Consider the following 23,139-nt stretch of genomic DNA (forward strand, 5'->3'; position numbering starts at 1 on the left):
ATAAACGTTGTGGTCTTCTAAACAAAAATGATCAAGAAGCAGCAGCAACAAGAACAGAGCCACTTCTTCCACAGAGCTGCATTTATGCAGTTCATGGTCACGGTGATACGTGGCAAAGGTGAAGCAACGCATAAGCCTGGTATGTGGTTGGTATGAAGCTGGTGTGAAACAGGTAGGAAGCTGGTATGAGCTGATACAAAGGGGGCTGCAACAAACAGGCAGTCCATAAGTGTGGTGGCATGCTGCGAGAGTAAATGCAGTTCAAACAAAAGAAAATAAACAAAACCACCATGATAACTGGAATAGTGTCACCTGGCATGAGGCTGCAGCAATTAGCAGTCCACAGAACAGGTGGGGGTGGAACACAGGTCACGGAGCAAATGGTGAAGTTAGGCGAGTGATGCCTTGATGCTGAACAGGTGATCCAGCAAGGGGAGCGATGCCTTGATGCTGAACAGGTGATCCAGCAAGGGGAGCGATGCCTTGATGCTGAACAGGTGATCCAGCAAGGGGAGCGATGCCTTGATTCTGAACAGGTGATCCAGCATGGGGAGCGATGCCTTGATGCAGAACAGCCTTGATGGTCTGGGGGAATGGCGAGACAGCGCAAAACAGCAAGGCGAACAGGAAGCAGTACGAAAAAAAAAAGGTAATCCAGGTAATGCCAAACACCAGGTCCGATCAACATGGTCAGCCAGTCCCTGGTGTGCACATACCTGGGACAGTGGCGGTGGTGCAGAGAGAGAGAGAGAGAGAGAGAGAGAGAGAGAGAGAGGGAGAGAGAGAGAGAGAGAGAGAGAGAGAGAGAGAGAGAGAGAGAGAGAGAGAGAGAGAGAGAGAGAGAGAGAGAGAGAGAGAGAGAGAGAGAGAGAGAGAGAGAGAGATAGATAGATAGATAGATAGATAGATAGATAGATAGATAGATAGATATATATATTGGCCCTACTCGTCCGCACCCATCCGTCTTTCCCATACACTACCCTTGCCCCCCTCTTTTTGTAATTCATCGCTACATCTCGTCTCCTATATCCCACTATCCCCATTGCGAAATTCGTACCCAATCCCCTCAAGGTTCCTTGGAAAGGAAGAGCAGAACTACATGCAATTCTTCACTTACACCGTGACACATCTCATTCACAAGTCCGACAGGAGGGCAAGTCCAGCAGCCGGCGATCATCCTGACAGTGGATGGTGCTAATATTGTGCTGGTGGATGGTGCTTTAACTAATCCTAACTCTGCTAATATTGTTACACTTTTAAACTGTCCCTGGGGTTATACCCTGCCAAGAGGCCTTTGTTAAATTATGGGGTTATAAAAACCCAAATTCCCATCGCCGACATGTTGGTGCTCTTACAGTTTTGGGCCTTGTCCACCAAATTTTCTTTCTGTACCATCGCACAATTTCGTGGCTGGGTAGTGTGGCTCCAACAGCAGGTCTTCCCACCTGCATACTCATCTTTAGCACCCCGGGACGATGGACCTGCCTCCGAGCTTGCTTGCTCCTCACCCTAACATGGGAAATTCCCTCACTGGCACTCCCCCTCACGATGCCCACTTGGCATTTGGGCACCCGGTCCCATTGAACACGACACTGGCACGCCAGGCCCCTCTCCTCGGGTACCTGTGTCCACTAATAAACGACTGGCCCCCTGGACCTACCTCCGGCCTCACCTGGCTGACTAGCCCCCAGCGCCAGGGTGCCTGCTACATCTGAAAATGACACTCGCAAGCCACACCCCCAGCAAGTTCATTATCTCCTGCACCTTATACACAATTTTTTTTTTTATCTTTCCGCAATCAGCACCAACCACATAACGACATCCATGTGAAAATTAACCTCATTCCCCTATCTAACTTTAAACTAACTCCTGGGTTTCCTTGGGTCGGATCCACTCCCCCCATTCAATCTTTTACACCATGCGTTCCGTTACTCACATTCATAGTGGCCATTGCCCTGCCCTCACACTCATAATTCATCAATCACACACAAACACATTTCCACTCACCGACACATCACCACCTACCTAAGTTCCCCGAACGAACTCGTGCACCCTCGTCTTCCCTTATACGAATGCATGTTCCATTTAACTCTATCGCGAAGCTACGTCCCCACTACACGTTCCATGTCTGTCCATGTCTTTTATCCATTCTAAATTCTATCCTAAATTCCCCCTACTTGTGTTCCCGGGCCCCATGGAGGACTGCTCATGCCCCCATGAGGTCGGTCTATCTAACGCTAAACACTTCCCCGAACTAATGCTCCTTTGCCCCGGGCGAGGATGTTCGCTACATCCTGGCCGGGCTTCCTGTACTCGTGGCAAGGCTCGGCGGCCCTTGCACCGCCAGGGCGGTGGTCGACAGTGCACTCGCCCCTTCGGTTTGGCCGATACAGGAGGGCGTAACGTCTCCCCATCACTGTCACTTACCCCTATGATAATGAGCCCTCGGCATCCGCGGAGTTGCTCAATAATATGTCTGTTGCAAGCCAATTTATGTTTGAATCCTTGCCACTGGGAATTGGGGTTTTCGCATGGGGAACCAAGCCGTGCTCTCCACACCATTGCTCATGCCGGGGTACCATGCATATTGCACACCTGGTCCCCGTGGAAAAAAAAAAAATTTCAGCCAAATCCATTCAATTTCGCCGTCCATGCTCCAGTGATTTATCTGTCATGGAGCGTTTACACGCCAGCCCTCGTGAAACCATTAACACATCGCGCGCCGTCCGTGCTTGGGCGGTTTGCACAGCACGGACCGCGCACACTCCCGTACTTCGTACGCAAAGTCCCGTGGAGCCGGCGTGGTTTCCAATACAACTCTGTCCCGCTCAAGAGGCTCGCCCTCCGGTCCGCCACATCAACCACTACTCCCGTCTGGGTCGATCCGTGTCCCACTCTTTCGTGTGCACTCATCCATGTTATGTTACATGCACTCCGCACATACTCCGGCACATTGGGCACTCCAAGAAACCCTGGGTCCTTCATTCCCCCCAAGCTCGACACACACCCAATCGCATCATGTACGTGACCGGTCTTGCCATGACTCACCTTCGTTAGACTCACCTCCTCCTGTTCTTCGAGCACTCTATCATGCTGCAAATATAACACGTCCATGCATTCAATAATCTCTTCCTTTGCTCTACCACCTGTTTCTACCTGTTTTGCTTTAATTTCAATAACCTCGATTTTCACCTCATCCACCTCCTCTGTAACCATCGTTTATTCCAGATTTGCCTCTTATAATTTTCCGCTCTAACGTCACCTTCGTTGTTTCTATTTGTGTTTCCATTTCCCGCTCCTTTGTTCCCATCGTCTGTGTCACCTCCTCCACTCTCTTCGTCAGTTTCTCGTGTGCCATTTTACATTCGTTTTTAATTGCCGTCATCTCTCTTGTTTCCGTCTTGGCGGCTCTGAATTATTTTATCGCCCCCGTGTTCTTCTCCATTTGTTCCTTCAATTCATTCTCTCCTATCGTCAGTCCTTCCACCTCCTCCGTTATGTTACCAATCTGTCCCATCAGTCTAGCCTCGCTCTCCCTCATCTCTTCCCCGACAATGATCCTACACTCCATTACCTCCTCTCGTACCACCGCCATTTCTCTGCCCATTGCTTCACTCATCTCCCTTTTTATTTCATCGCCCATCACGGCCATTTATTTGTTGTTTGTGTCCATTTTTCTGCTCATCGCTTCCATTCTGCTGTTGTTTTCTTCGCCATCACGTCCATTTTTCTGTTGTTTTCATCCATTTTTATGCTCATCACGTCCATTTTTCTGTTGTTTCTTCAGCCATCATAATTACTTCTGCCATTATTTTCCTCAGGCACCACATCATGTTATTCTCGGGCTGCACTGGTGGCGATAACCCGGCATTCTGCAGTATCGCCGCCGCATTTTCCTGAGGCCGAGGGTGGCGGTTATTTTCCATTTCTCCCATTGCTTCCACTTCACCCTCCATTGTGACTTCATGCGGGTCCTGGGTCAATTCCGTATCCATATTTACATCATCCACATGGCCCACCAGGACCTGCCCATGTTGGTCCGCCATTGTCCGTCCCAATAAATTTAACTAAAATTTTGTCTAACCGCTCTGAATTTTGAGGTGCGTGAAGTGCACCACAGGTGGACGACCTGACACGAATTTATTGATCAAGAGGGGTTAGAAAAATCTCCCACTCCCAGACACCAGTTGTTGCGGCCACGGGTACCGAGACATCAGCTTGTCACTCAGGGGGAATTAATCCCCTGTTGTCCTCGGAAGAGCCGTACCTGGGGCCAGCGCTGACAATTAACATTGTGGTACGGTGGGTTGTTTTAAAACCACGAAAGCCACCCAGTTAACCACGAGTTCCAGTGGCCACGGTCTAATTATGACGTTTAACTAGAAGTCACGTGGTTACCTGAGCGGGGAGCGCCCTCGGCAAAGCACCAATGTTATCTGGATTATATTTTAATTAGGGCGGCCGATCGTTTTAACCGCTGGTGCGTGCCGACTATTTTTGGTCAAATCTGTGGTAATTACCTCCCAGTCCATCGAGGTTCAGACAATGCTCGACCAATGGAAGGAAAGGACAAATGCAGACAGGTTGGAAGTCACCAAATGATTTATTAATAATAAAATAAATAAATATGTTAAATGAACTTTATTTTCTCAGGTAAATAAATTAATAATCACTCAGGCAAAATCCTCAAAATGCCAGGAAAGAGCCAAAGAGCAGATGCTTATTGGGGGTCGACTTACTTACAGGTAAACACAGACAAGGGTACCCAGCAGATCATTCGGAGGGGGGGGGGAGAAGAGCCGTCATGCTCACCAGAGAGGAGTCGTCCGTGAAGTGAAAACGTCATGAAATGGGTGCGTGCGTGTCACGTCCGTCGCAACCACCTAGCCTTGCCGTGCACCCTCTTGCGAACAGCCATGAACACCAGTCGACATCTGGATGGCACCGAGATCATCTCCTCTCGTGGGTTTAGACCCTGCATCTGCGACACGGGCATCTCCTCACACTTCACGAAACTAGTGACGTCCAGTGACCCCCACGGTCCGTCGGTGACCGACCCGTGCCTCACTCGGCGGCGCTGCTCACACCCACACGCGCACCACACGCTCGCATGCTCAAGCACTGGGAATGGCAAATTGTCTCGTTGTTGGTGCTGGTCAGACACCCACACGCGCACCGCACTCTCGCTTGCTCGCTGGCGGGCTCGCATGCTTCCTCGCTTGCACGCTTCCTCTCTGGCTCGCTTCTTCCCTCGCGCGCTTCAACTCACATTATTTTGGGCTCGCTTGCCCGCTTCTTGTTCGCTTCTCTTCTTGTGCACTTCCTCTCTCGCTTTCTTCCTCCAGAACGGACCTCAAATTCGTTTTTATATATATGTGGCCCGTCTCGGCGGGCACAGAGTCCTCCAAAGCTCATCCCTCTCCACGAGCGCACCATTACCATGCCATCCCGTGCGCTCCACAAAAGGCTGGCATTGGCTCTCGCAAAAGAAATATGTACATTCATGTTGCTGAGGAAAAATAAGGCGGGCGCCGGCGCTCGCGACAGAAATGTGTGCAAACGTGTCTGTCTGCTTCCCCCCAAATTGGGAAGATATTGTTGTAGATTTCCGCCCGCCGGCGTGCGGGCAGCCGCTTTTCGCCGAATCGCGGCCGTACGCCCCCCGGACGAGCAATCCAGTTGCAGCCTTCCAGAACAACGCCGAAATCCAGCTTGGGTGTGTTTTTAATGCACACCACAGCGTAGTCAACACTCTACCCACGCTACAGGGTCCGATCGCGAATGGTCGATTTATCTAATTAATCGTGCTGACAGACTACCGAGAGACTGTACCTCAACGGGGCCCACTTGGAAATGAGCCGCTGAAGCAGCTCACACCGTTTTGGGATAACCGAGCGGCGTATTATCGCGAAAGCCCCGTTGGATCCGATTCTATTATCGGCTATTAAAAAGCCAGCTATATTCCAAATGCAATACGGCAGTTCAATTTGAAGGAAAAGGACGCGATAAACAGGTTAACATTCACACAAGGACATTTATTTATAGAACGACACATATGCAATCAAAGCAGCAATGCAGAGATATACAAGCATGCAATGAATGGGGGTAGGGAAGAGACGCGAGCATGACAAAGACTACAACCGTATATTTATTATGTACAGTCACTTGCACTTAACATCAGTTCTACCTAAGGACATGGCCCCACAACGTTCATGCAAAAAACAAGGAAAACCCCAGAAAAGACGAGGGGTAGACTGGACCTATTGGGTCTTTATATTCACGGAGCTGTGAAGACCGCAGAAGCTCCGAAAGGCCGGGATGGTTACCTTCACCTTCGTGGAGCCTCGTTGGGGCGACCCGTGACGTCCCGTCCTTGCGGCAGCTGGCATGACTGCGGTTCGGCCAGGGCTCGTCGGGCGGCCTGGTGGTTTGGGCCCAGCCGACCATGCCTCCGAGGAACGAACGGGTCTTTGCTCTTTTAGAGTTGATGCCCTCTGTAAGAGCCTGTCCCGTCCCTCAGCATTGCTCGGACTGTCCCAAGGCCTGATCACCTCCGACCATTATGCCGCTGGCTGGCGACTCCTCTCCAGCCTCTCCACATCCCGCACACAAACGCGCAGTTCTGCGCGGCACGTCAGGCTTGGCCGCGCTCCTTGGCTCCTCGGCGAACCCAGACTTCCACTGCCCTCCACTGCACTCAAACCTTGATCTTCACACGACTCCAAACCCAGACCGACTGCGAGCTTGGCGCTCTGTGCGCTTTTTTATAGGGCCCGTGAGGCGAGGTTTGATCTCCGATCCCTCACCTCTGACCCCCCGCTGGCTCCGCCCCCTTCGATCTCCTGATCCGATTTCGATGAGAAGCTCGGAGAGAGCGGACGTGGGTGAAATCACCGTCCCTGCGAAACGAGGAAACCCCCGCATCTGTTTGCAGCGATGCTGTTCGCTGGGAACTCACGTGGCTGGCGCAAAGATGGCGGTGTTTCCGGAGTTGAAGGTGAGGTGATGGTGTTCGTTGTTGGTTATTGGGGGAGATGTGGTTTAGGAGATGGTGGCTGTGGTTGGCGTTGTGGAGAAGGGGGTTGTGGTTGGCGTTGTGGAGAAGGTAGTTGTGTGAAGGCGGTTGTGGAGAAGGTGCTTGTTGTGAAGGCGGCTGTGGAGAAGGTGGCTGTTCGTTGTCTGTGAGGATGTTGGCGATTGTGGAGAAGGTGGCTGTGGTCGGCGTTGTGGAGAAGGTGGTTGTGGTGGTTGAAATGTGGTTGGTCCAAAATAACGATAGCAAAAGAAAAATGGCTGCCTCAAAGATCACAGCCCTGCACACGAATAATTGCCCGTTAAACATCGGTGAGTAAATCTATCTGAACACAGACTTATCGACATAACTGATCTAAGGACCTATATGGTTCTCTGTGAATTTCCACAACTGTAACAATATATTATCTTGAAGCGACTTGAGCTTAGTGAATACATCTGGACATTTTCTTAAGTCCACATTCCAACTTGTTTATGTCTTTTATAAATTAAATTCCTTTAGATAGCTTTAAGATAATAGGCAATTCTTCTTATATTCCACTCACTGGAAAGTTCAACCTGATACAAGCTTTAATAGTCAAATGATGTTTCCATACAAAGGAAAAATATAATTATGTTAATTCCAAATGGATGCATACTTCAAAATAATTGTATCATATTTGAGTACATTTTATTTCAGATTTAACATTTTCAATTTAATACCAACTTTTAACTATCATCAATTTATTTATTTCATCACCTTCAACCGCATTATGATAAAATGTATCTACAGGTGGAAGACCCCACGCGGTAAAAATCCAAAATTTGTTTGGTCTGAATCATGTCAAAAGGCTTTTGACAAATTGAAAGCGATACTATTCTGGCCAATGAGCCAGTGTTGACTGCTCCCGATTTTGGGAAGCCGTATAAATTGGCTAAAGATGCAAGCGATGTTGGTGTTGGAGCGGTACTCTTTCAGGATGATGCGTCGGGTATTGAAAGAACAGTAAGTTACTTCTCCAAAAAGCTGAACAAACATCAAAAAGCTTATTCTACTATTGAGAAGGAGGCCTTAAGTCTGATTTTTGGCTCGATAGCATTTTGAAATATATGTAACGAATGGCTCAAACGATGTTGCAGTACCTACTGACTCCAATCATCTGGTTTTTTCTGGAGAAGTTCAAGATGACAAATCAATATCCTTTCCGATGGGTCTTTTGGTACAACCGTACCCCTTGAAAATTGTAGATATTTTGGGTTGAGATAATGTCATGGCAGATGCTCTATCTTGAGCTAAAGAGAATTTCCTGCACATGTATACAAGCCCTGATACCTATAAATGTCAATGAGATGAAGCTGTTTGTTTACTGCACCATTTATGCGATGCCGAGATTAATCTGCCTTTGTAAAAATGTGTATCTACCTTTGTAAAAGGAAACTTTTGTTGGGGAAGTTTTCTTCTTTGTGGGGGGAGGGGGTTGGGGGTGTTGGGGGTTACGGTCTGTGACATTTCTTTTCCTCTATATCTTTTCCTCCATATATTTTCCTCTATATCCTTTCCTCTTCTCCACCCCACCCCCCCCTGAGTTAGACCAAATGGTTCAGCCCATGAGTATAAAGCCTGCAATTGGCTGTGGAGCAAGGAGGGAACTAGGAAGTTGATGCAGAGGAGGAGAAGGTGGCCATTTTGAGGAGGGCTCATCATTGAGTGCCTTTTTCTGGTAGGAGTTCCCATCTGCAGTATCTTTATCAGAAGGTTGTGTTTGGTCGAACCGTTATTGCAGTATCTCTACCTTGTGGACTATGTTGGGGCCTACCTGAGGCCTACTGTGAGGCCTGGATTGTGGCCAACTGGGGTCGGGCTGCATTGAATGCTGTGCTTGCTCGAGCTCTTACGGCAGCTCCTCCAATTCGGATCCCTGATCTTGCCTCGAGTTTGGTACTGGAGGATATGATGCTGCTCACATACATAACGTCTGGTTCTCTCCTCGACTGACAGTTTTAGGACCATTGGACTGCAGGTCCTTTCTTGGAACTGGCTGGATTCCAAAGAGGTTCCATCCGATAGTTTGTGAGGAGAAGTTGTTTAAGTCGAATGTCAAATGTTAAATGTACAGGCTGACAGAGGGACACTGGGACCCACTCTGAGCTTATTTTGGAGAAATAACCTCACAATTGTTTAGTTGCAGTTGGCATACACCCAAAAATAATATAAATCATAAAAAACATGTACGACGCAACACAATGCATAATCATGATAGGAGGACAACTAACAGAGTGGTTCAAAGTGAATGTCGGCGAAAGACAGGGTTCCAATCAGTTGCCGACTCGGTTCAACATTCAGTATTGGTCATGAAAGAGTTAAAAATTTGGATCCGAATCCTCACCTCACTGACACCTTTTCAGTAGATGTCTGGTATGCAGATGACACAACAATTGTGTGTGCAGTCTTTGATAAGCTACAGCTTGCTACAAAGGAACTTGTCAGTGCTTGCAAGAAATAGAGATTTAAAAATCAATGAAAATAAGTGCAAATTAATGATACCCTGGAACAGAATCATTGAAGTCAATGGCCACCAATTGAACATGTGATTCTTCACCGTTTCGGTCGCACAGGTAAAAGGTACAGAAACTGATCCCCTCAACAACACACCCATAAGCTTACTTTCAATCAGTAAGGTAATGGCATCCATCATCCTTCCTTATATCCAACAGCCTCCTCTCAGATCATCAATTTGGATTCAGGCAGATCACTCTACCTTGGATATGCTGCTTATACTCACCAAAAACGGATGGAAGGCATCGGTGTCAGACATGACATCAGGGCCATCTCTCTGGACATATCTCGTGCTTTTGAGTGTCTGGTGTCTTTCCTTACTCTGCAAAATCTGTCTGTCTATGCCTCTGCCTCAAAGACCCTTAATATCCTAAAGAGCAAGTCAGACCCTTATGACCCTTTAGACCCCTTTTACCTTTTAAGCCTTTTATACCTCTTCGACACTTTAGACACCTTTAGATCCCTTCACCTTTTCGACCTTTTGTACCGTTCTGACCCATAGAACCTTTAGACCTTTAAAACACCATAAGTCCCTTTTGTCCCTTAAGACCTTAACACCATGTTGACCCATTGCACCCTTCAGATAGATTTTAGACAACTTGGATCCTTGACCATTTTGAGGCTTAGACCCCTTGACCTTTTTTCCTCAAAAAGGCAAAAATCACTGAGTCGATGTGACCCCCCTTTTTTGCCCCTTTTGACATGCTTTTGATATTAAACTCCTTTGACCTCTTCAACACTAATATTGAAGCATACCCTTTTGACTTTTAGACCATCTCATACCTCTTAAGCAGCCACCACACAAACATCTCGAGTCTTCTTACAAGATACACACTACACAGGGTGTTCCAAAAAGACCCAGGCAATTTTTGTTGATGTATTTATAACCACAAATGATACAAGGATACCCTTTTGTTTATATGATACAGAAACTCGTAACGTTTTGTTCACACCATCAATACACTGAAGTGTATGTGAGCTCCGTTTGTCACGCACAGGACATCAGGGTGGTACACGAGTTCTTGCCATGTATGGCTTGGCATGTTTGCGTCCACCAGTGCACATGCAGCTGTGATCAGAGAACAAAGGTCCTGCAGGTTTGCCACCTTGGTGTTATAAACAACATTTTTGACAAACCCCACAAAAAACGTCAAGAGGGTTTATGTCTGGTGATTGTGGGGCCCAGGTGGTTGGTCCGTCTTGGCCAATCTCGAACGACGAAGGCACAATGAGTGGGAGTATGTGTCCTGTTGAAAAATGATATCGGGTTGCAGGTCTTCAATCTGTGGGAAGGGGAATCCCTCCATCATGTTCTTGTAAATTGTTGAGGTCACTGTATCCTCTGCAAAGAAAAATGCATGCACCAAGTGGTCATGGAGAAGACCACACCACACATTGACCTCTGGACTATCGCGTATGTGTTCAATGACCACTTGGGTGTTTTCAGAGCCGCAAGTGGTCATGGAGAAGGCCGCACCACACATTGACCTCTGGTCTATCGCGTATGTGTTCAATGACCACTTGGGTGTTTTCAGAGCCGCAAGTGGTCATGGAGAAGGCCGCACCACACATTGACCTCTGGTCTATCGCGTATGTGTTCAATGACCACCTGGGTGTTTTCAGAGCCGCAGATCCCCACATTGTACCGGTTACCCTTCCCTGATACATGATAGCAAGCTTCACCTGTAAACATGACCTTTTTCAGGTAATCTTCATCATCGTCTATTCAATTCCATGACAAATGCCCAGTGTTTGGGTCCATCATTTGGTTTGAGTTCCTGCAGAATCTGCACCTTGAACGCATAAAATTTCAGGCTTTTATACAAAATCCTGTGCACAGTGGTGGTTGGTAGTTCCAGTTCTCTGGATGTGCATTGGATTGATTTTCTGGGATTCTGTTGAAATAATTCACACACTCCTTCAACATCTGCTGCACTTGTGCTTGATCGACCAGTACTTTTCTGTTTCTGACAACTTCCAGTCTTCTGAAACCTCTTGTACCACTCTCTGATACTCGTCTGCGATGGCGGATTCCTTCCATACCTTGTCCGGAAATTACACTGAACTTGCATGTCGGATCGCGTCTCGATGAACCATTCGACACACTGAGCTCTCTCCTGTGAAGTCGCCATTTTCTTTTACATTAAACTCCAGACCAGAAAATAAAGAAAACTTTTCGAGTTTTTGTATCATTCAAAACAAAGGGTGTCGTCGTTTCATTTGTGGAACTAAATATATTAACAACTAAATTTGTCCAGTTTTTTTGGAACACCATGTACTTATTTTCAGAAAGTAATGTGAAAACGCGCACGTGTGTGTGTGTGTGTGTGTGTGTGTGTGTGTGTGTGTGTGTGTGTGTGTGTGTGTGTGTGTGTGTGTGTGTGTGTTTTCAATATAAACACACACACTCGACATTACACTCACACAATCCATTAATTGTACAGTATCGGCTATTCCAGAATATAATATATTTACCTCCACCATCGAAGGTGAAGGATGTCATGTTTTCACCCCTTTCTGTCTGTTTGTGTACAAGATATCTCAAAAAGGTTGTGGACATATCCGGATGAAATTTTGTGGACAGGTTCGGTGTGGACAAGGATTAACTGATTAGATTTTGGTGAAGATCCGGATCTGGATTCGAGTACTAGAATTTTTAAAGTGATTCTTCACCATTGAGAGATATGGCCAAATGATGTAGAGCACGATATCTCAAAAAGTTGTGAATGGATTTGGATGAAACTTGGTGGGCATGCTCGGTGTATGAGGAGGAAGCATTTTTTCGATTTTGGTGAAGATCTGAATTCAAATCTGGATAGGAGAATTATTTAATATTGAAGTTATTCTTCACCATTGAGAGATTGGGCCAAAAACGATACAGTACTGTTTTGCATGATATTTCAATAATGTAATGGGCCCAATATGTTCTTGTGGATCAGTCATTACGTGGTGGAGGTATACGCTCTACCGAGCGCCCTCCGAGTTTAACTCTGAATCTAAATTGTGTACCAAACTCGAAACGAAATCTCAACCCAACATTCACCCATTCATGAGTGAATAAACATTACATGTAGTAAAGTGTTCCACACATGACTAGACAAGGTCCCCAATCTCTCTGGTCGAGGTGAAGTAATTCTGAGTCACCAAGTGATCAGTAAAAGATAACTTAATGATTACACTCCTCAGCATGACAGCAACTCACTGAAACAGAACATTTCCCAGAAATCCTGTTCTTTTCGATTCTGGGATCCCTTCCAGTCCTGTTGCACATCTTGTGAGTTTGGTGAATGTCCATTTCTCTGAATGTGTTTCACGATGTTTCAACATCTGGAGACTCCATGGTTGGGTACACGTACATGTTATGCAAGGTGAATTGAATTTAATTGCACAAGATACCACAATGAATGAAATGAAGTTTTCTAACTCATTCTGATATTGTTTATATTTTCCTCCTGAACAGGGAAAGCTCAAGAGGAGTTGAAGAAGGAGTTGTTGGAGAAGTTCAGGATAATCCAAGACTACAACGCCTCACCAGGAGAGTGTGCGAGACTTGAAGATCGGTTTGTGGAACCGGTAATTGTGAAGAGTGAACGAGGGATTGAAGATGAATCTCAAGAGCACGAGATGAAGACACCAAGTGGAAAGTACGATTTCAAGAAGATTAATGAAGATCGGGTCTCCATGGAAGACTTGTTTGAAAAAAAGGAGTCTTCCATGCAGCGAGTGACCAAGGTGGTGATATTTGGGAGTCCTGGAATAGGAAAAAGCATGCTTTGTAAAAAGATCGTTGTTGATTGGGCAGAAGAGAAGGAAAAGATGAAAAACAAATTTGATTTTGTGATTCTTTTGAAATGTAGGAACTTGAACCACATATCAACTAAAACCACTCTGAAGGAGATTCTCCTGAACGAGTATCCCTCTTTGAAGGAGGTTGTTGATGATTTGATGGAAAATTATTCCCGGGTTCTCCTGGTTCTTGATGCTCTTGATGAGATGAAACATCCTCTAGATTTTAACAACGTTTGTAAATCTCCACAAGAAGAAAACATAGTCGGTTCCATCATTGCAGGACTTTTACAGGGCACTCTTCTTCGTCATGGAACTGTACTGGTGACAACAAGACTCGTGGGTCTACAATGGCTCCACCATGTACGTTATGATCCCAAATCTACTTGTAAGGTTAAGATTGTAGGATTCTCTCAAGAGAAAACTGTGGATTTTTTTCAGAAGTTTTACAGAAACGAGGATAAAGCAAAGCGGGTTCTCCATCACCTCTCAGAAAATGAGGTTTTATCATCTCTTTGCTTTAATCCAGTTTTCTGCTGGATCACTGCAACCTGTCTCAGCAGGTACTTTGATTCCAATGAAGGGAGAACACAAGACCCTGGACCCAAAACGATGACTGAACTTTTCTCTCTTTACCTTCACTTGCATTTAGAGCACCATGGGGGGGAATCCATCACCAGCTCTCCAGATTCACTTCTTCGTCTCTGCCGTTTGGCATTTCATGGAGTGAAGGAAAGAAAAATCTTGTTCAGTGAAGAAGATTTGAAGAGTGAAGGCATCACACAATCACGGGCATGGCTGCAATTCCTGCATAAGATATTACCTGGAGCCACGAACAGCAGAGGGAAGAGAGCAGAAGGAATCACAAAACCACATCCGGCATTTCTTTCTGAGGTTTTCCTGAAGACGGAAGTTGAAAGTGTTTGCCATTATGAATTCTTCCACCTGACTGTGCAGGAGTTTTTTGCAGCACTCTACTTCCTCTTACCTCAATGTGAAGAGTCTGTGGATGAAGTGTTTGTGAAATCCAAGAACAGAGGTGATCGGTTTAAGATTGTTCAGCAGTTCCTCTCCGGTCTCTTCGCTGATAAACCGAGAGATACCCTTGGGAGACATTTCAAATTATCAACAAAACAAAAACATAAAATCCACTCCTGGCTCCAAGAAAACAAACAGAGAGATTTGAATTGTTTCCATTGTGTGTACGAGCTCCAGGATGTGGAATTTACCAAAACCATGATGAAATATGTGGAGTTTGAAAATCTCACACCGAACATGACCTCTCCTTTGGACTGCATCGTGGTGGTTTACGCTCTTCAAACAGCAAGCAAACCCGTGGACTCATGGAGGGTCAAACTCGGCTCCACGGATCGCACACAAAGGATGAGGATTCTCTCTCCAGCCTTCCCTCTGTGTGAAAAGCTCCAGTGAGTTAATTTTCTCTTGTTTCCACCAAACTGTCCCTTCTCCCAATCTCCACATGAGTTTCACTCATTAAAACCCACACTTCCATCACGTGATTTGCAGATTGATTTGTATAAAGATTTGTATTTATTCTCCAACAGTTATCCGTACTTCATTCCGTGTATCCAGACAGCAGACAGTCCAGGCTCATTTAATTTTCTTCATTATGAACAAGATGTTGTTTATTAAGTTTTCATTTTTCTACATTTCCTTCTCTTCTCACCTTTTTGTTTTGTTCAGAGAGAATCTTCCCATGAATATTCGTGTGGTGATAAATTTTGATCTGAATACAAATTAACGGATTATATTAAATGGGTATTTATTTGTTTCTCTATTTAGTGAGTCTCTATTTGTTTGTTTCAGAAGGTGTTGTGGAGTCCTCGCAGGACTCGAACTATCAATCTCCATCTCGGTAAAGATCACGTTTCAAGGACCAAGTTCTGTAGTTTTGTTTTTCTCGTATTTTTGTTCCGAGGGTTCTGTTCAGGATCATCATGGAACCACGGACATTCTCTAATTGTATATTATTTAAAGTATTGTTCATCAGTTTAATTTCAAAATATCAGTGAGGTTCAACTTCATCACTCCCATTTCTCCAACCCACTGGTACAATGTCCATGATCTTCATCTTGAGGTTCTTTTGACTTCGTTTTCTCGATCCTGGTATTTCATCATTTTCATCATGGTATGAACACCATGATTTCATAACACGTGAACACCTTGTTTTCATCACGTGAACACCTTGTTTTCATCACGTGAAGACCATGTCCTTACACTCTGTGGGGGATGTCAATCACATATTGAGTGAGAGAGAGTTGGATTGTTGGATTACACAGTGTTGAAGAGTGATGGACAGGAAACAGGATCGGCAGTTCCTCAACAGTCGAGGGTGAACTCTACTTGACAAAGCAAGGACCGTGTTTGATGTGAGAATACCGGATCGTTCATGAGAAGTTCAGTTGTTATGATGAAAGACTTGGTATCCTGCATGATCCCTCGTGCACAGCCGAATGTTGAGATAATTTTCATGACATTTTTCTGTCCAGCAAAGGTCCTGACTGTTGACGAGATCCAGAAGTTTTATGATCTCTCCATTAAGATTGTTCTTCCCTCCCCCCACCCCACCCCCTCCCCCCACCCCACCCCCCTCCGCCCACCACCCACTGTGTAACAACTTCCACATTCTCTTCAATCTAATTCCTCCCTCCAGGTCTTCAAAACAGCTGTTTACCACCATCTTAGATCGTCCCCAATCCAAAACCATGATCTTTTCTACCCTTCACCCCCTCCCCACACCCCACCCAAATCGCTCCTCCTTCCAAATTTCCAGTTTTTCTTCCTGAGAATTTCCTTCTGTATCCATCTTTTCCACCCCATCCATCCTCTCTTGCCGCCCCACACCCCCAACCACCCCACCCATTCCTTCCCCACCCATTCCTTCCCCACCCATTTTTTGTCCAAGCCTCCCTACATCTTGGTGTTTCGCCCTCTCTCAGCTGTTCCTTTTGTCCTGTTGTGTCCTGCTCCGTTCAGTGTACTCATTCTAACTCTTTCACGAGCCTCGACTATGTTAACAAAAAATAACTTGATATTTTCCTGTGGATGAATGTGAAAGTAAATTACTGTTTTCTACTTCCCATTGTAAAGACAACGTTAAGATTTGAGACTGGTCTGGATTGTATGAAACAAGCAAAGAATCCCTCCTTACGGAAGGGGTAAATCGCCCACTTTTATGATGTCCATGGGGTATTTTATTATGACTTGTAATCCCGGCTTCCACCAGGTGCTGCTATCCAATACATTCACATCGAGAGAATTGGGGTCGTCCTCCAACCCCAAACCACCGGGACTATTAAATTATTTTTAACCCCCTTAAGCCTTCCCTTGAACCCCACGAGTCCAAAAACCAGTTTTCAATTATTTCTGGACGGCCGTTTAGGAATCCATCGAAGTTAAACAAAGACGCAGAAACTTTTAATTTATTTTTTATTGGATTACTTTTTCGAGGCTCGTGGAGGACGGATAATTCAGGAGGTCACAAATCGTATCAGGACGTCAAAGAATGAAAAGAACATTCGAAATGGGGAGTGGGGTAAACACACCACCTGCAGAGCTGATGGAGAAAATAGAGGGAAACTTTTACCCAAGAAAGATCAAAGTTCATGGCTGATTGTGAGACCCAAAGGTTTGAGTGACTGAACTTATTCAAGATGATTGTTAATAATGCAGATACAAGAGGAAACCACATCTGTAAGTTGGCATATCAAAGCCAGTCACTGACTGGAAATCCTCCATCATGCAAAATCCTTCCTTTGCACACCTGAACTCTGATCCAACTACAAAACCTTCATCCGCAGCTTAATGGAGTAATGCTCTCCCCCTGGACTGGCGCTCCTGCCTCACGTCTTGCTTTGCTTGATGTTGAGGAAACCAAGGCCTTTAAAATCATTGGTGTGTCCTGTGATGAATCTGAACATTTGTGTCCATCACTTTCACATCACAAATGGGTTGGTGATCTTTGTCTTCAATCACCTTCTGTATGTCTATCACCCTCATCTTTTTCCCAATATTCTCGTGTTTTCTACACAAGCCTTTCTGGACCTGTGAGGACAGCCTGGAGAGATGTGCACTGCACTCCCCTTAAACTGTCTAGCCTGGGTTCGAATGTACATCGGCACAGCTGCGCTCCCAGCAAATGATGTTACCCACAGCCGCGTGCTGCATACAAAAGAAGAAGAAGAAGAGGAAGAAGAATCCTTTTGTGCACATTTTAATAATATCTCCATCTGCAGTCCCAGCTCACTCTCCACCTTCTCTCTCTCTCTCTCTCTCTCTCTGCAGGTTTGATCAGCAGTCTATTGGTGATGAAGGTTTGGAGATTCTGATGAAGTCCCTGGTGAACAAACCAAACAGACTGAAAGAACTCGGGTGAGTTCCTGTATCTCTTTCAGATGAGTTCCTGTGTATCATTCAGATGAGTACTTGTGTGTCGTTCAAATGAGTACCTGTGTATCGTTCAGATGAGTTCCTGTGTATCCTTCAGATGAGTTCCTGTGTATTGTTCAGATGAGTACCTGTGTATTGTTCAGATGAGTTCCTGTGTATTGTTCAGATGAGTACCTGTGTATTGTTCAGATGAGTACCTGTGTATTGTTCAGCTGAGTTCCTGTGTATCCTTCAGATGAGTTCCTGTGTATTGTTCAGATGAGTACCTGTGTATTGTTCAGATGAGTTCCTGTGTATCGTTCAGATGAGTACTTGTGTATCTTTCAGATGAGTACCTGTGTATCGTTCAGATGAGTAGTTGTGTATCGTTCAGATGAGTACCTGTGTATCATTCAGATGAGTACTTGTGTGTCGTTCAGATGAGTACCTATGTATTGTTCAGATGAGTACCTGTGTATCATTCAGATGAGTACCTATGTATCATTCAGATGAGTACCTGTGTATCATTCAGATGAGTACTTGTGTGTCGTTCAGATGAGTACCTGTGTATCGTTCAGATGAGTACCTGTGTATCGTTCAGATGACTACTTGTGTGTCGTTCAGATGAGTAACTGTACAATCCTCGTGTTTCGTGTTTCTTGTGCTCAAAGGATGATTTGTTCATTCCGAGTACAAAGTTCATAAAATGTCTCAGTTTGGTTTTCCCAAAGTTTAATGAAACAAATAATTTGTGGAATCAACGTGGAACCTTCAACATGTTTGAAAGTATCAGTTTTATTATTTTACTGAGAGATAAACCTTCATTGACAACCGTCTGTCATGATTATTAGTGCCTGACTGGTTTCACCGGAGAGAGGTTTGCTCTCTGCCCGTCTGACGGGGTTTCAGGACGTTTCGTCAATTTTTCACAGTTATGCCCTTTTTGGACTGAGAGAAGATCTCCTCTTGTACATGGGTCAGTGTTCAGCTTGCCTGACTCCACCCCAATAAAATCATGTGCCGCCATTGTGTGAAGAAGCACAGATTGTGAGGCCTCGGGCCTTATCCCTGGGTATTAGTCCGTGGTCCAGCGCAATCGGACTGATCCCAAGGATATAAACACGATGTATTATATGTGTACATCAGCCGTGTGTATGTTTTTGTTTGATGTGTGTCCATCGGATTATTTTTATTATTAAATGGTCAAAGCCGAGAAGTGAACGAAACATGGTGGGTTGGAAGGTTTCTCCTTCTGTTGTTATCCTCATTGTCTTTATGGGTTTCTCGTCTACAAAATATATCAGGAAATTAAAGTTGTTTTTTCTTTAATTTTGCGGAATGAACCTCAACACAGTGGGTTGGAGAGTTTCTTCTTCTTCATTTTTGTTCCGGTATCGGCTCGAGCGTGCGTTACACGCAAACACATTTTTATATCCCAAACATTCATTGGGACTGGCAGGGGACACATATTGCAACGCAATTCTTGCTCTTGTTAAATTGAGTTTTTATCTTCATTATGAATCCCATAATCTTTATCATGATCCTATTCCACTCCACGTTTTGGAATAAAACTCAACACACTGTCACCTCTGGTTACAGATCCCTCTCTTTACCCTCAAATCCTCCTGAACTCCGCCATAATGCACGTGATCTTGTATTAACCCCTTCCTGGTTGAAATCGCCAAATCCAGACTCACCACACACTGTGATTCTTTTGTTCCTCTTCTCTGACATATGTGGAACAGACTTCCCGAGGTCCATCAATCCCACTCTTTCCTGCAAGGCTTCAATCAGGTGGAGCAACACCATCTCATGTCATCCCCCATCTCTCCCCTCTGATCGTTATTACCCCCATTAGTCCCACATAACCCAACCCTTTGCACATTACTGTGTTTCCTTCCCTCCTCTCTGGTTTCTTTAGTGATGAATTTATACTTCTCGTGTCTACCTGTAATCACACTTCAACACAGTAGGTTCGAACCTTTGTACCCTTGTTATCCTGCTCTTCCATGACCTTCATGTTTGTATCAAAAACAAAAACCTGTTGATCTGGATATGAAGGTGATCGTCCAGCAGCCATTTCTCATATGAAGCCAAATAAGGAAATTCGTTCAACACCCCCTTCAGAAAAAGTTTGACTTGACAGGGTGGTAGAATAGACCCTGTAGAACACCTCCAGGTAGTATGTGGTTTCAAATTGTGGTAACATTAAAATTCTACAGGCCATTATACATACCAAGGGTACTTACCAAGAGGGTCACTGTGGGCGAGCAAAATTTAGGGGGAGGGGTAACGTAATCATGAATCTCTTCCTCTTGACTCAACCAATTTTCAATATTGAGGTATCATTGGCTTCCTTTTATAATCCTCGATCAGAGTATGTACAGTTATTTGAAAACGGCCTTTGCCATGGCATCACCAAAGCTGAAATATCACACTAATTCAAACTTTCTGACATTTTTGATTGTGTTCTCATATGAAGGTGAACGGTGTTTCTCAATTACTACTGGTTTGTATACATTTTGGAAATCAAACGGTTAAGAAAGTGTTGTTCTGCAGAAATTCATATACATACAGAGGCACGCACAAAGAAAACTGCCACTGTTATTTTTAGCGTTCGTCTTTTACTCGTGTATAACAACACGGAAGCACAGACATCAGAGCCGAGCATAATAGTTGTCTTTGGCAAAACGGAAGTACATTAGTGAAAGCCGAGTGTAATAGTTGTCTCTGGCAGCACGGAAGCTACTCATTCATCATAGTGGATGATAATAGTTATCATGGTCGACACTGGGAGCTGTACACTGGGAGGTCGACACTGATACAAGACAACACAGAAGCACATTAGTGACGGTGAATCGTGATAGTTGTGCATGGTTGCACGGAAGCACATTAGTCAGAGCGGTTTGTAATATTTGTGTCTGGCAACAAGGAATCACATTCGCCATGGAAGCATGAAGATGTCATCTGTTGTAACTTTTAGTCAGCGCCTTCTTCACCACTGGATTCAATATTGTTCTTGGATTTTCACAAGTTTCTTCGGCCATACGTGCACATGCTTCTGTGCATGGCATGTGGTTGGTTCTGCATGTGCAGTCGGCTCGGCGACATAGAGACTTCTTGCAGTGACAGACAGTCAGTTCCGGAAGACCCCGTGGTGCTGGATCTTTGGTCGTGAGCACAGGCTGCAGGGCCCCATCCTGAATTTTCCAGCAATGTCCAGCTGCTGGTGGAAGGCTCTGTGTCGGCTCCAATGCTCTCTTCCATACATAGACCTGGTAATTTCCTCGCTTCATATGTTGCTGTGAGCTGTCGAATGTAGGGGGAGATTTTCATTTCTTTGTCCCTTTTGACAGAACTGCCAGTATCTCACATTGTTCACTTTCCTCCCAGCCCCCTTGGATGTTGAGTACATTGCACATATGAAGGCTTCTCATGCTTCTGAAGTGCTGTTTCTGAGCTCGGGTTCTTCACCAAGCTGTCCCAGACTGGTCTGATGCTCTTTACTGTCAAGTAAGACATTGAAACCCTTTTTCTTGCCGAGTCCTGAGAGCGCACTGTTTGAATCACACCCAGTGAGTGCGTGGAAGCCGAGTAAAGCATTACACAGCTCAGGTCCTAGTTTGTGTGCCAAGCTGTGGATAGGAATATACCGAGCTTTATCCTTGATTCCAGTCCTAAACCACAGCTCCCAACACTGGAGTTTTCTGTAGTGTGTGGTGCAGAGGACAGCCACATCTGTGTCAAGTGATTGAATCACAATCCTGTTGTGATAATGAGAGGCATGTTTTACATGTAGCAATATTCGTGTGTCTGCCTCTTCATGATCTGACTTGAGGGGAACCAGTTCTTCGCAGTCCCCTCTGATGACGAGCACAGACTTCTGCGGCTTCTTGAAACCACCACCGATGACTAGGTGTTGACCATCAAGCAGAGTGTCTACCCCCATGTGGCATCATGTGTCTGCCAAGAAGGCACACAAGTTGACTTTGTTTGATACATTTCCAATGTATTTGATCCACTGCTTTGGAATAGGAGTGGCTGGCCCTTGGATTGTCACCTCTAAGGCTGCAGATGTTCCTCGTTTCTCTCGCTCCCCAGCTTTGATTGAGAAGCTGGAGTACCGGTCGAAGACAATATCAACCCGCTGACAACCATTCCGACGTAGAGGGGCAGTAACCAGGCTGTAATACTTGAATGCCATTTCACCGAAGTTTGCAGCACCAGCGGACTTTGTCATCTGTACCAGCGCCATTGCATCGACGATGTGGGCCGTAGACATCTGGCTGGTTGTGACTTGTGGCAGTTTTGGATGGACATCTACCTTCTTCTCTAACTCAGCAATGAGTACGCTCTTGTTTGTCTTCCTCAAGCTGCCATCGTAATGGGCCAGGGATAATGGCCTGTAAAATTTTAATGATACCACAATTTGAAACCACATACTACCTGGAGGTGTTCTATAGGGTCTATTCTACCACTCTGTCAAGTCAAACCTTTTCTGTAGGGAGTGTTGAACGATTTCATTTTTTTCAGGTCCTTGCTCCTGCACTATGAGTTGTTTTCTTGGGATGAGTTCCTGTGCACTTCCTGCACTGCATTTGACCTCACCACCCACATCCATGTTTCAGGGTTGAGATGGAAGAGAGAAATGTTGAAGGTGGAAGGGAATGAACTTGTGAAGAAGATAAACTCGTTCGTTGTCGAAGAAATTCCAGAATCGGTCAAAGTTTGGAGATCATGTGATGATGGACCAGCCTTGACTGGAGAGTTGATGTGAAACAAACCAATCAACTTTACCTCATTGTGATACAAGATTACACCTTGGGGGACTTGGTTTAAATCTCTCTTCTGATTGGTTAACGATTTTGGATTCGTACCTGTGTGTAAGACTCTCGCAGTACAAACATGAATCTTTTGAACAATGTTGCATTGCATCATGGGAACCCAAATCACAATATTATCACTTTAAACGTTAATGGTAACTTAACACCAACTAACAAGTTACCGAGAAAGTTTGACTGTTTTGATAAATCTAATTTACGACGATTGAAAGAATTTTCTTGATGATTTCCAACTGAGTTTCTTCAACCAAATCGAGACACAAATCGAGTTGATTCAAACTGGAATCTTCTTCTTCTCCTCATCCCTTTAAAAGGGGTGAGGTCTGATGGCACCACGCTTCTGTCCTGCCTTGACTACGGTACTCCTCCACCTCCATCTGTCCTCAACCAACCCTCTCCACTTTCCAACCACCCCGACCTTTTTTTTGGTCGGGTAAAAAAAATCCACATTTACACATTTAACCTTCACACTATTTCATACACATTGACACAAACATGACAGCACACCAAGTTACATCAGATATTCCTTGCAAATTCTTCCGAGAGTCCAACATC

At 45.2% G+C, this 23,139-nt stretch overlaps 2 protein-coding genes across 2 annotated transcripts in view; both read left to right on the top strand.

The window, feature by feature from the left end:
• The window catches only part of LOC147033690 (NACHT, LRR and PYD domains-containing protein 12-like), a 1,146,930-nt gene that overhangs the window by 165,020 nt on the left and 958,771 nt on the right, over window positions 1–23,139 (top strand). The gene's annotated exons all lie outside the window — the stretch shown is intronic.
• LOC147033691 (NACHT, LRR and PYD domains-containing protein 12-like) overlaps window positions 1–23,139 on the top strand; it is a 178,380-nt gene that overhangs the window by 124,115 nt on the left and 31,126 nt on the right. The window contains exons 10-11 of the mRNA XM_085871811.1: window positions 13,029–14,781; window positions 17,660–17,746. Of these exons, the coding sequence (XP_085727937.1) occupies window positions 13,029–14,781; window positions 17,660–17,746 (1,840 nt within the window). The remainder of the gene's footprint in view (window positions 1–13,028; window positions 14,782–17,659; window positions 17,747–23,139) is intronic.

Source organism: Eptatretus burgeri, chromosome 2, assembly GCF_056783735.1.
Source record: "Eptatretus burgeri isolate ZD-2024b chromosome 2, Ebu_testis_v1, whole genome shotgun sequence".
In the NCBI taxonomy this organism is placed as follows: Eukaryota; Metazoa; Chordata; class Myxini; order Myxiniformes; family Myxinidae; genus Eptatretus; species Eptatretus burgeri.